Consider the following 12,518-nt stretch of genomic DNA (forward strand, 5'->3'; position numbering starts at 1 on the left):
GCACAGAGCTAAAGATTTTAGCACACAGATGTGGGAAGTCTTCTTAGTGTCCCATCCCTGCAGCCAAGGGGCTCAAGGCATGGTCGCAACGTGCAACAGCGGTGGCAACACAAGAGCGAGGGCCACCACGTGGAGCACCCATCGCTGCCTGCTGGTCACAGACACTTGCTACTATTTTGCACAGTGCTGGCACCACTATCGGGCTTTTACCCTCCTGGGCAACTCAATTTGAGAGGAAAATCCTTTGGTTTGGGCACTCGTGCCAACCACCTGCACATCCACCGCATGGATGTGGTCCTCTCAGCCGTCACTCACCGCTGTTACTGACCTCTCATCGCTTCCCAGCAGGCCCTGTTGCAGTTCTGCAGGATTTTGTTCCCTCCTATCCACGGCAGTCAATTTTACTAATATTGATTAATTATGAGGCTGAGGCACGGCTGGACACAGCTCAGGCAGGAGCAGGAGGTGCAAACAGCTCAGGAGAGCCCAGCACTGGGGCCAGGGAGCTGGAGACGAGCGGCAGGATCCACGAGCACCGTCACGGCAAGGGCCCGGGGCACCAAGAGGCGTCGCTCTCAGGGGACCCGTTTTCTTCTGGGCACCCGATACGGGTGCCTGCCCCGCGTGCTTCTGCGAGGTTAGCGGTCACATTTGCTCTTCAACGTAGCAGGCAGAGCAAGGAAGCCAAGCACCATCGCTAAAACTAGCTCTTGCATCAGTTCAAGAGCTCAGCGCTTCCCTGAAGCATTCCAGCTATTTTTTTAAAAAATGTGGCTAGTATTTCAAATAGGACAAAATCAAGAGCAAACATAATAAATCCCTAGTTAAACCAGCCAAAGAGAATTCGACTGTTTGGTTCCTGCGAAACGATCTCAGTCCCAGCCTTATAAGGATGCAAACAAGAGTATGAGATAAGAATTAATGTTTCCATACCCTAATTTCTTACAAACAAAACCCCAAACCCAACCCGACATTCAGCCGATTCCAGCATTTCAGAGGCAGAGGGCTAAAAATATCCAGCTAAGCTGTCCCATTGGCTTTGTCTCACGAAAGGTAGAAGGTATCTTATGTATGTTGGGGGGGGGGAAATAATCACCTAGCTGATCAGGCACTTCCTCGTCATTTGAGCCTGCCTCGATGAGGGCACTTTTTGAACTCCTGCTCCAAAAATTTCGTTCAGCTACATGTCTTAAAAAAAAAAGTGTGTGTGTATATACAGGGGCACGCGAAAAGGCTGCTGCATGCAAGCAGGGAACAGAGCTGTAAAACACCCCCCCAGGTGCACTCTCTCCCTGCAGGGAGGTTCAGGGCGAGGAGAGGCCAGGCGGAGATTTCACCAGCATCAGCCTCCGTCCCAGGCTGCTCCGGCAGAGCCCCGCGTAACTTGGCGCAGCCCTTGGCGCATCCCGTGCGCCGACATCCGAAGCGAGCCCCTTTCCAACCGAAGGATGCTCTGTGAAAATATAGATTCGACGGGGCTGCGAGGGCGAGCGTGTGCTTCCCCCCCCCCTTTTTCCCTCCCACAGATAAGACCAAAAAAAAAAAAAAAAAAAAGGAAAAAAGAAAAAAAGCGTTTCGAAGGCAGCGGGCGTGGGGCAGGGCAGGGCAAGCCCCACGGCGAGGCCGAGCGCGGGGCCGTCCCAGGAGGCGGTTCGTGCGACGAGGCGCTCTGACCTCAGCCCGGCGAACGCCAGCAGCAGCAATCTGGATTTCATTTGCAGCGCCGCCGCGGCCGGCTCCCGGGCTCCGGCGCGAGCTGCCTCCTCCCGCCGCCGCTCAGCCCCACGGCCGCCGGGCTTTCGGTTACCCCCTCCCTGCCCCGCTCGTCCTTGCGGCGCCGGGGAAGGCAGGCGACGGAGGAACGGGGAGGCTGAGAGCCACCATGAAGCAAGGGTGAAAAATCCTTCGGCGTGAAAACTTTGGGAATAAGCAGCTCTCCAGGTTCGCTCAGGGGTAAGTGTTTCCTCCCGCGTCGTCGGAGCGCCTCGCCGCCTGCGCTCGCCTCCCTGCCCTGAGCATCCCCTCCTCAAGGCAACTCTTCTTTGGGGAGTTTTCAAGGCATTTCAGGCAAAGCTACTTGCATACTCGGGGCAACCTCACCTCGGTGGAAAAACTCGCCACGGGCTTGCACAATGCTCGGAAAAGCAGGACCGCGCTGCAGCCTTGCTCATCCTGTGCAGGTCCAGCACCCTGGGCTTCTCTAAGATGCCATGCAGGTGTATGGCAAGCACCAGCCATCAGGCAGGGAATTAACACCAAGCCATTAATTAAAAAAAGACAGTGAGAAGGTTGTTTTTTGTTTCTTTTGCCACCGTGGGCCAGCGTTAGCCTTTGATGCCTTGAAACTATTGCTGCAGCAGCAGCTTCATTCAAGATGGGACAGGGAAGTCCCAGGTTAGATGCCACCAGCTGGGGCAAGGGGCTGGCAGGGCAAGTAGCCCAAGAAGGGCACATAGCCATCTACTGCACCCAAGGAGAGGTCTGGATAAGGGGCATCCTGAGGGATATTGGCCAAACGTCTTTCCCCCCCCACCACCCTGCAAAGGGAAGAGCTTTCCAAGCTTGCCCAGAGCTGCCTCTCCTCTCCCCCAGGACTTCTGCCTCCTGCCTTTCCCAACCCATCTTCCTTCTTTGTCCCGGGCTCCCCCCAGGGAGCTTCAAGGCTCTTGCAGAGGAGGGTCGCTGTGACTAAGCACAGAGCCACCCCGCCGCGGTCCTTCCTGGCACCAAATCCTCGCTCCCCAGCCAGAGCCTGGCGCAAGAAACCTTTGCGGCCAAATGGGTTTCCTGACTGAGCGCGGGGGCCAAAAGTGGCTGGAGCGGAGGTGGCCCGAGCCACTCACAGCTCATTCCTGGTCCTTGAGATGATTCATCACCCCCCCGCTGTGGGGAGGAACACTGCTTCCCCCCCCCTTCAAACTTCTGTCTCTACCCCATTACTTGTTGGTTAAAAATAAATTATATATTGGTATCTGTGGCGGGATAATTACTATGCTGAAACCATGGGACACAATTGCCCTGTTTGAGAGCTTCTCAGAGCCTAGGCGGCAGTCTGGTGGAGCTGGGAAGCTGTTGCAGAGGGCTAAGTGACTTTTTCCAAGGGCACTTAGGAACCCCGTGGCAGAGCAGAGAGGTGACTCTGCATCTCCCAAGTGCCACCCCTCCAGAGATCGCGATACCAGTCAATGTGGTTGGGGAAAAGTGTTTTTTTTTTTTTTTTTTTTTTTTTTTAAGCCCAACCTTACACCCTTATTCCACCCAGTTCATTGCCAAGAGGTAAACCGTAACCAGGGATGTGATGCTATTTCGGAAACGGGATGCTTGCTGCTGTCCTGCGTCATTAGTTCATTCGTTCATTCATTCATTCTGTGCTTAGCCACTTCTCTGTCAGCCTCCTTGCAGATGCAGTTAAAAACAAAAAGAAAACAATTTCCCTGGATTTCAGAGTCAGCTAAACCGATTCCCACTGCATTTCCATATATCCAGGAGAAAAATGGCATTACTCCCAGCTTTTCCCATCTGGAAACGGGAGGGAAGGGAACATCTTGTTGCTCGTGTTGGTGCAAGCGCAGATAACGGCATAGCCATGCCGGCCTCCGCTTTTTCCTCCCGCTTGGTTTGTGGCACCCTGTTCACCACGCGCAGCACGGGCTTCGGCTCTAGGTGGTATTTCATGCCCGTTTTCTGCTGTGAATCAGCACTCAAGTGTTGCTGCTCCACACGTCCATCACTTTTTCCACCTTTTTAAGGCGTTGCGCTCCACACTAAGGAGCCCAATTGTTTGGGTGGAGAGGAGCCGCGAGGCTTCGGTTACTATAAATAAAGAGACATTGATCTTTGAGGGAGTTTCCCAATTTTTTCAGCAATACTCCCTTTCCTCCCATGACTACTCTACTTCAGTCTCAGCCTTCAGATGAGGGGAAAAAAAAACAACGAGCTCTTAAGCCAACCGCACACTTTCGAGATGACAAATACCCTCCAAGATGAGTGGGAATTAACCACTACCCTCCAGGTCTCTTTAGGCTTTTGTCCGAGAGCAATATGATATGGTTGCAGTGCGTCTTCAACCTTGAAAGCCAGCACTCAGAGCAACACTATGGAAAATTCTGTTGCAATAAAAGAAAGTTTTTCTGCTGTCCTAGGCTGGTTGGTTTTTACTGCTCAGATCTCAACCTGAAGGAGGAAATGCTTTCAGAAGCAGCCCTCAACCTAACAACCCTCACATTTTGAGGGCCATTAACACCAGATGGCAGCAACATGAATGAAAAACCCTTTGAAAGGGCTGGTGTAAGTTGAAGTAGCTCCGCCAAACTCCTTGGAGCCATGAATTAACTCAGGATCTGTCCCAGGCAGCTCATCATGAGACTCGAGATATCATCATTAGTCTCTAGAAATAGCTGCGCTTCACTGTGAAGCTGTTGAACAAGGTGAAATTTGCTGCTGTGAGATGGAGAAGTCCTAGAGGCTTTGGAGACTTATTTCCATCCTCAAGTATGACAGAGATGTTTCATATGGGAAAAAAAAATCATGGCATTTAGATGCCAAGGTGCCTAAATTACTACCGAGAGTGGGTTTTGGCTAACATTTCCCCCAGCTGACTTACAGCTCAGGGATTTTAGGCAGAATTCATCTCATCTACTGCCCAAGCCATCCGAGATGGAAGCAGAGGGCTGAGACGATCAGGCAGTCGGTCAACACCAGAGGGCAATCTGTGCCGCTGCATCCCCGACGGCAGGATTTCGGTAGCCATCCCTGCCGGCTAGCTGGTGGGGGCAGCTCGCTGGGCTAGCTGCGGCCAGAGGACCTGCTTCTGGGGTGCTCTGGTTCAGCACAGCAAATCCCACCCCTGCTTGCAAATGGTTATACTGGGAGGCTGGCAGCTGCTTTCGAGCCTCTGTTGAGCTTTGTCATGGCCTTTGGTGCTGGCTCCTGGAGAGAGGTGTAAATGGGGACAGCAATTAGTGGGTATTTCATGAAAAACAATTTAGGGGAATTAAACAATTGAGTTTAGGGGAATAGGGCCATGAGACAGGGTCTGGAGAGACCCCCATAAAGCAAACGTCCATGAAGGCAGGGCAGCCTCAGTTTTGACCCCGACATCCCTGAGGAGCAAGTTTTGAGGGGGCTGGTGATGTTCTCAGCATCACCCTTCCCACACCTGCCTATGGGATGGCACTTTATCTTCTGTATCACCCAGCCTTACCCCCTCACAGAAAACCAGCCAGGAGCTAGGCCTGAATCCACATGCCCCTTTTGCTTCTCCCAACCCAAATTCAGTCACCCCTCCGCTCAAGGCTGGGCTTTATGGCCATGGTCATGCCATGGGCTCCTGCCCAATGGACACCACTTTGCCCAGGAGCTAAAACACCCCTCGCTGCCCCAGGTCAAAGCAGTGAGCCCCACAGCTTCAACCATCCCGGGGAGGCAGCGGCTGTCCAGAATGCATTTCCCACGTAAATCACTGATTTAGGGCTTCTTGGTCGTCACACCCCAAGAGCCATTTCTGCCCTGCCGATCCTTCCTCCTGCCTTGAAAAAAAGGAAATGTTAGTGCAGGAAGATCTTCCGACAGCTCTTGAGCTGTCTGCACTTTCTATCATAGTCCAGTGGGATAGCATCAGTGCCTGAAGCATTGCACAGCTGGGAGCTTCAATTTAGGAGGCATTTTGAAACAGTAATTATTCTACTTGCCATATGTATGCACATACACATATACACACCTCCCATTTCTATGCATGCTGGAGCCATAGATACTTTTCTTCCTTCCCAAAGCCCAGCTGAGAGGCATATGCAATGAATCAAAGTGATATGTAACAGCTGTAGTAATTTTTTCCTGCCTTTTATGTTTAGCTTTTTCAAGTCTAGTCATCTGGTTTGCACTTCTTCAGATTTTAACTACACTCCAGTGAAAAAAAGAGACGGGGGAGGGAAAAGAAAAAGCAATTTCAGAAAGTGAATTTTAAGTATCCACTCAAATATGAAATTATGTAAAATGTCAAACTTTATGCACAGGGAAGAATGCAATAGGCAGAAAATAGCTGCTGGGGAAAATATTTAAGGAAATCACTTCACTGTGCTAGTGGTAAAAATGATTGCCTTTTGAAAGCGTTATTAGTAACAGATGTATATCATCTGATGAAACGGAGGACATACTGTTATATTAAGGGGTCACTACACACTACATACACTCTAGGCACACATAAAAACTTCAGATTACCAAGTACGACATGAGTTAATCTTTTAGCACAGGAGTTATTAACACACTGTTTCCCCAGGCTTCAATACCGGTTCTTAGCAGTCCAGGAAAATGCTTTGTAAGCTTTAAGGCACTCAACGGTTGGGGTTTTCGGTCTGTTTTCCAGCTAGCAGCGGTTGTACCAAGAGCTCCACCACTGCTTTCCCAAGACTGTGAGAAAATCCCCTTAAAAATAAAGTTTTCAGGATGAAAATAGCCTGCCAGCCAGCCTTTCCTTTCCACTGCTGTTGGGAAAAGTTCACCTGGGCATTAGACTTTGCAACACTTAAGTCAGGGGCACTTTTAGCCATAGCACAAACTCTTTGCAGCACCTAGCACAAACTCTTTGCAGCACCTAGCACAATAAGTCTCTTTTCCTCACTTCTTACCAGAAACAGCAACAAGCCAAAAAAAAAAAAAAAAAAAAAAAAAAAAAAAAAAAAACAGGAAAAGCAGCACACTGACAATAGTTTGAGATCAAGAGTTAAAGCAAAAAAGTTATTAAAACTTCACATCCCTATCCTCAGCCTCCACCTTCTGCAAGCTGGTGCCACCTCCAGCTTCTCCAGACCATAGCATTTTTGGGCCACAAAGCAAGCAGAGGGCTGAACTAAGCTAGGCAGCCTTATTGCTTCTGCACCACTTACATAAGCCAAGCAATACTTGATCTCAGGCATTCAAATTATAAATATTACATCATTTATTGCATGAAACTCATTTCTTCCACAAAGCCAAAGACTCACTGTTGACGCAGTCAAACCAGACCACAGCAGCAAAGTCTACCAAACCAAAAACCATCTCAAGTGCATTGCCGCTGCAAAAACGTTGCCATCTTTGCTCCCTTTCTGGGATGATAACCTCTTTGCTTGCTATTTTTTGCAAATCTCTAACACCTTTCACACTGCCAGCAGCTCCAGGACCAGCTCTTAGAGCAGGACCAGCTACTGGGGTGCGAAGATAAAGGAGAAAACATGACAAGGAACACCTGTGCTTAAAGGCCTGTCTTTCCCCCAAAAATATCAGTCAATCTATGAAGAAAGCCACCTCTTCCCCAAAAGACCTCTCTCCCTCTCTTTTTAATAATTAGTTCAACATATTTTAGACTTCTGTGCTTTTATGGCAGCTTTAGGGAAGTGTGGTGTTAAAAGTCCTCTCTCTGCTCCTAGAGCCATGCTGATCGGCAAGGACCTCAGCTTTCATAGGACTGAAAATATGATTATCGGGGTCACAGACAAAGCTTGGAAATAGAGCTAGAGGCCTCTTGAAGGCTAAAATGAAACAGAAGGCAAAGAAGGACAGCCAACTTATTACTGTTTGAAAAATACGTCATATTTTTAAGTTGGCCAGGACAAATAAAACAAATGCAGGATTGATTGTTATTTTAATATACTGCGATATGCAAGTTTATCTCATGGTATCTTGAGGGCTGACTCATGACTATTAGCTGTTTGGTTTTGCCGAGACGGAAATACGTAAAATATAGCCAGTGGTTTCCGCACCTGGTGCCGGAGAGGGAAGACCCTTGGGAAAAGCCAAGCGTGGCCCGAGGTGTAACGGAGATGGGTTCAGCCCCAGCTATTCCCTGTGCTCCCCGCTGGAATGAGAGCAAGGAGCTTATCTGAGGGGCTTCTTGCAGAGCAGCCCCTCTAGCTGCTGCCAAATTTGGAAGAGCCCACGCAATAGGAGTTTCTGTTCCCTGCTTTCGCCTTGCCCACGTGGACCCTGAACTCCTTGAAAGTGGGTCTGGCCGTGCATACAAACATTGTTTTTTTTTTTTTGTTTGTTTTGTCTTTCTTTCCCCCCCCCCCCCCGCTGCTTCCCAAGGCCTGTGGCCAGCGGCCTGCGGGGTCGCTCTTCAACCTTCCTACCCCTGCGATGGTTTGGGAGCAGCTGGGATAACACACGGGCCTTTCATGTGCCTTTACCTCGAGTGCTTTTGGTAAAAGGGGGGAGCGGAAGAAGGTGCACGACAGCACGAAACGCGGATGCGAGGGCTGCGCGTTTCAGCTGTCTCCTTGCCCAGGCCCATCCTGCACTAAGCAAACACTGCTTAAGTGCCTTTCATAATACCGGAGAGAGTTGTTTTTCTCTTCTGCTGAGTTTCGTGGTCTGTAAACAGCCCTGTAAGGTTCTCCACAGCTGCTCAGCGTTGAAAGCAAAAAACCCCAAATGTTTGCTTTGGTCCTTGCCTTTACTAGCTGGCAAGAGATTGATGCGCGCTGATTTATCTCCATGGTCCAGGCTCCCCCAGCTGTTACCGAGGCAGAGGTTTGCTTCAGGGATGGGACGCCAGGAGTTAATAAATGGGATGATAATATCATTTCCTGCACGTCAGAAGAGAAACACTAGTGCTCCGGTGGAGGACCACGTTTAGGCATAAGAACGATGCTTTAGCAGCCCGTTTTCCCTCTTACCTGTACACCTCTTTCGCACAGAGATGCTCCAGCTGGGGTTTTGTGCGCAACTGTCGCAACAACCCATTGCTTTTTGCAAATCAAAATGTCAGCTCTGTGCTCCGCAGACATTTGTGTATACGGGTAATTTTGCTCAGGTGAGGGCATGGTCCAGCGCAGCGGTTTTGCGCTTTCTGGCGGCGATGGGAATTTTGCTTGGACACCGGTAGCGGGGGGCAGAGGTGGGTGTCAGCTAGCAAGCGTAATTTTTTTTTGTCTGAGTAAGAATAAGAGTAATATCTCTGGCTACAGCTGTTGCCCTTATTAATCCAAGAGTTGCCAGCAACAGGGAAGCGTTGTCATCTCTTAAATAATGCTGTGCACTGGCTGCTGGCTCTGGATGGCTGTTAAGTGGGTCTCCACCTGGCTTTATTAGTGTTATACCAACCTGGAGGGGCAGGCACAGGCTGGCATTTGCCAGATTTAATAAATCTGGCTTTAATAAATGCTGTGAGAAAAGCAGCACGGCTGGAAGGAGCAATGAGGCCCCGCAGCCCGTTCAAAGCATCTGGAAGAGCAGCTATCACAGACTCGTTCTCCTGAGGAGGCTGAAAAGCAAATGCAACTTTAATTTTCAGTAATTGATAGCAACCAAGTGGAAGTTTCATGCTCTCTACTATTCTCTGGGAGATAGAGAATTCGTTCCCAAATGTCCCCAAATGTTTATTTCCGAATTTTCAATCCAGATCTATTTCCAGATCTCATTATAGATCTGTTTCCCGCTATGCCAGCTATTGTCATTTGTGCAACTTCCAAGGCTTTGTTAAAAAACGTGATTCTTCCTACTAATGCTCACTTCTGTTGCGTAGTACTCGCTGACTTGATGGAGTTGGCAAGGCTAGTAACATTTTTTTTTTGATGATGACCTGGTTAATAGCTTAATATATCTGAACTGCCTTTGGCTCATTTGAGTAACTGAACTCCTTCTGGGGAACAAAAAGCCCTAAATCACTACGTTTGCTTTGGGGAGGCTATTTTTTTCAGTTAAGCAAACATTACAAGTTTATGCTATGTAAGCTTGGAAATAAGTATTAAATAATAAATTGGCCATCTCTATGACAACAGATACACAGCTTTCCTGGAGGAGATGTTGTTTCAGAAGGTTTGCCAGGGGGATCGCAGATAAGAAAATTACATTAAGTTACAATTTGGCTGTGACATGTAAGACATTATTCTTGGCGTCCTGCGAAAGTGCGATCAGCTAGTGCAGGTTATTCCGCAGCCAGGGCTGGAGGCTTGAAGGACCCTGTGAGTTTTTTTTTTGTTTGTTTGTTTTTTTTTTTTTTTTTTTTTTTTGCAAGATGCTTTCCTAAATACTCAGAATATGCAGCTCTGGAATAACGAGATTTCCACTGGTACCCTCGCTACGGTAGAAATCTAGATTGACCGCTCTCCTATGTTAGGTATGACCCTGAGGTGGCGTCAGCAAAAAGAAAAAAACAAAAAGAAAGCCCACAAAGGTGGCTAAATGACCACTGTGTGGGATGATGGTTGCTCTTCCAAAGAAACGCTTGCTCAGCCGTGGCATCTGGCCATGCTAAGCTTATACGTCGCTTCCGAAGCTTCACAAAAGCTTCATAAAACTTTGTCTCACCATCTCTTTATCTCTCTTTCTTTCCCTTAGGTCTCACATTTGGTGCTTGGGAAAAACCTCGTATAAAAAGAACGCAAAAAATAAAAGAGCAAAATGAGGAAATACCGACATTTGCCCTTCGGGGTGATGCTCTGCCTCCTCCTCTCAGGCTTTAGTTGGGTTGATTCGCAGCAGCAAGCAGGTAAGACGGGACCGCTCTCCTCTGTAAACTATGCTGCTAGTTCACAGTAAAAACCTCTGCCTTGTCTGGTTTTCATATGCATGTCGGTGACTCGTTGTTATTTACCTTGTGCTCCTCAGTTCCCGGTTGGCTGAGGGCCGTTTTCTATGCAGGCCTTAGCGAACCCACGCGTTACCTTTTCCAAGCATGTTACTAGCCGGTGGCGGCCGTTCGGCGACGCTCTGCGTGTGACTAGGGCTTCGGAGGTGGAGGGCTTGTGCCCAAGGTGTCCCCGCAGCGGGCTTTCTCCGTCCTCGGCTGATGGAGGGCCCTTGCGGGGTGGTATCGACCTCCTTGCATGCGTACGAGCGCGGGAAGAGAAAGAGCGTTTTACAACGAGAAGAGCACTGCCGCCCCGTGGCCACCACTGAGCTGCGGGGAGGCTGTGCCAGGTTTTAGGAGGACACATTGGCTTCTTTTGGACCATAACGTATGTCGCAGGGAAGTAAAACGTGTAGAATACCCAGGCTGCTTGAACTAAGCGGTTCCTCCTTACTTAGACACCACCACTGACCCAGCAAAAGCACCGCGGGCCACGGGTGACTTTGGTGCTCGAAGCCGAGCAAGCCCAATTTCCCCCGTGCGGTCGCGGACGTGTTTTTTCTGGCCCGAGCATCTGGGAGGGGAGCCGGGCAAGGACGTCTTTCGGGGCGGACGGGCAGCCGGCTCCCCTCGCCGGGGAGGGCAGGGTGCATGCGGTCCCTGGCGTCCCCCTGCCTGCGCTGGCCAGTGCTCATCTGGTGCAGGAGGACGCCTCACGGAGCTTGTCACTGCCTGGTTGCCCCAACGCTTCTCGTTTTGCTCCGGACGGTGAAGGGAATATAAGTTGCACTTTGGTGATGCGAAAGAGGCCGTCGGAGGAATGCTTGCGCTGACCTGTAGAAAATCCTAAACCCCATCTGTTTTTTTAAAGCTGGCAAACCCGTTGCTGTGGCTGATATAATATTTCTAGTGGATTCCTCTTGGAGCATTGGAAAGGAACATTTCCAACTTGTTCGAGAGTTTCTGTATGATGTTGTAAAAGCTTTAGATGTGGGAGGAAATGATTTTCGTTTTGCACTGGTCCAGTTCAGCGGAAACCCCCACACAGAGTTCCAGTTAAATACGTATCACTCTACCAAAGACGTGCTGGCCCATATCGCAAATATGCCTTATATGGGGGGAGGCACCAAGACCGGAAAAGGATTAGAGTACCTAATCGAGAAGCATCTCACTAAAGCTGCTGGAAGCAGAGCGAGTGATGGCGTTGCCCAGGTTATTATAGTGTTAACGGATGGACGATCCCAGGATGATGTGGCTCTGCCGTCATCCGTCCTTAAATCGGCCGATGTAAACATGTTTGCAATCGGAGTTCAGGATGCAGTGGAAGGGGAATTAAAGGAAATAGCAAGTGAACCCTTCGATATGCACCTTTTCAACCTAGAGAATTTTACTGCTCTCCACGGCATAGTTGGAGACTTAGTGGCAAGTGTCCGTACCTCCATGACTCCAGAAAAGGCTGGGGCCAAAGGACTGGTTAAAGACATCACAGGTAATGGCCAACTGCTGTGCTCTGTGCCATGCTGATAGCTCCAATCAGCATGGGGATTGCTGGCGTCGCGCTGTCTAAAGCCGGTGTAGGAGCAGACTGAGATGGACAGCCCAAGGTCTAAAAACAAAGGTTTGATGCGTACAGCCATGAGTTTGTACCTACAGAGCAGGCCGCTGCCTGCAAACTGAGCTGCAATCCCTGCCAGAGCCCCAAGGTCATGCTGTTAGGAGACAGCGCAGAGCCCTTTGGTGGGAAATGGCCCTTTAATGGCCACCCTTTGGCACCTGTCTCACGGAGGTGCAAGCGCAAACCCCCTCAATCACACGGTGGCCCGCAGAGTTACCAAATTGCCCCATCGTGTCCACTCCTGGGACAGAGAGAAAGGAAATAACCTCTTCGGCCGTGATGATAACTCTGCAAGGCCCTGATGGAGATGCCTCTGGAGACAGAGGTTGCTCCTGGCTGCAGAGAGACAGGGAAGGACAT

General features: G+C 49.7%; 1 protein-coding gene across 6 annotated transcripts in view; it reads left to right on the forward strand.

Moving 5' to 3' along the window:
* The first annotated feature begins 1,602 nt into the window (after positions 1–1,602).
* The window catches only part of COL6A3 (collagen type VI alpha 3 chain), a 65,290-nt gene continuing 54,374 nt past the window's right edge, over positions 1,603–12,518 (forward strand). For 2 of the 6 annotated variants that reach the window (XM_062579222.1, XM_062579223.1), the window contains exons 1-3: positions 1,603–1,953; positions 10,312–10,462; positions 11,415–12,032. In XM_062579222.1, coding sequence (XP_062435206.1) covers positions 10,375–10,462; positions 11,415–12,032 — 706 coding nt within the window. In that variant the 5' untranslated portion in view covers positions 1,603–1,953; positions 10,312–10,374. The remainder of the gene's footprint in view (positions 1,954–10,311; positions 10,463–11,414; positions 12,033–12,518) is intronic. The other 4 variants (XM_062579221.1, XM_062579224.1, XM_062579226.1 and 1 more) reach the window with 4 other exon arrangements.

The sequence above is a fragment of the Rhea pennata genome, chromosome 6 (genome assembly GCF_028389875.1).
Source record: "Rhea pennata isolate bPtePen1 chromosome 6, bPtePen1.pri, whole genome shotgun sequence".
NCBI lineage: Eukaryota > Metazoa > Chordata > Aves > Rheiformes > Rheidae > Rhea > Rhea pennata.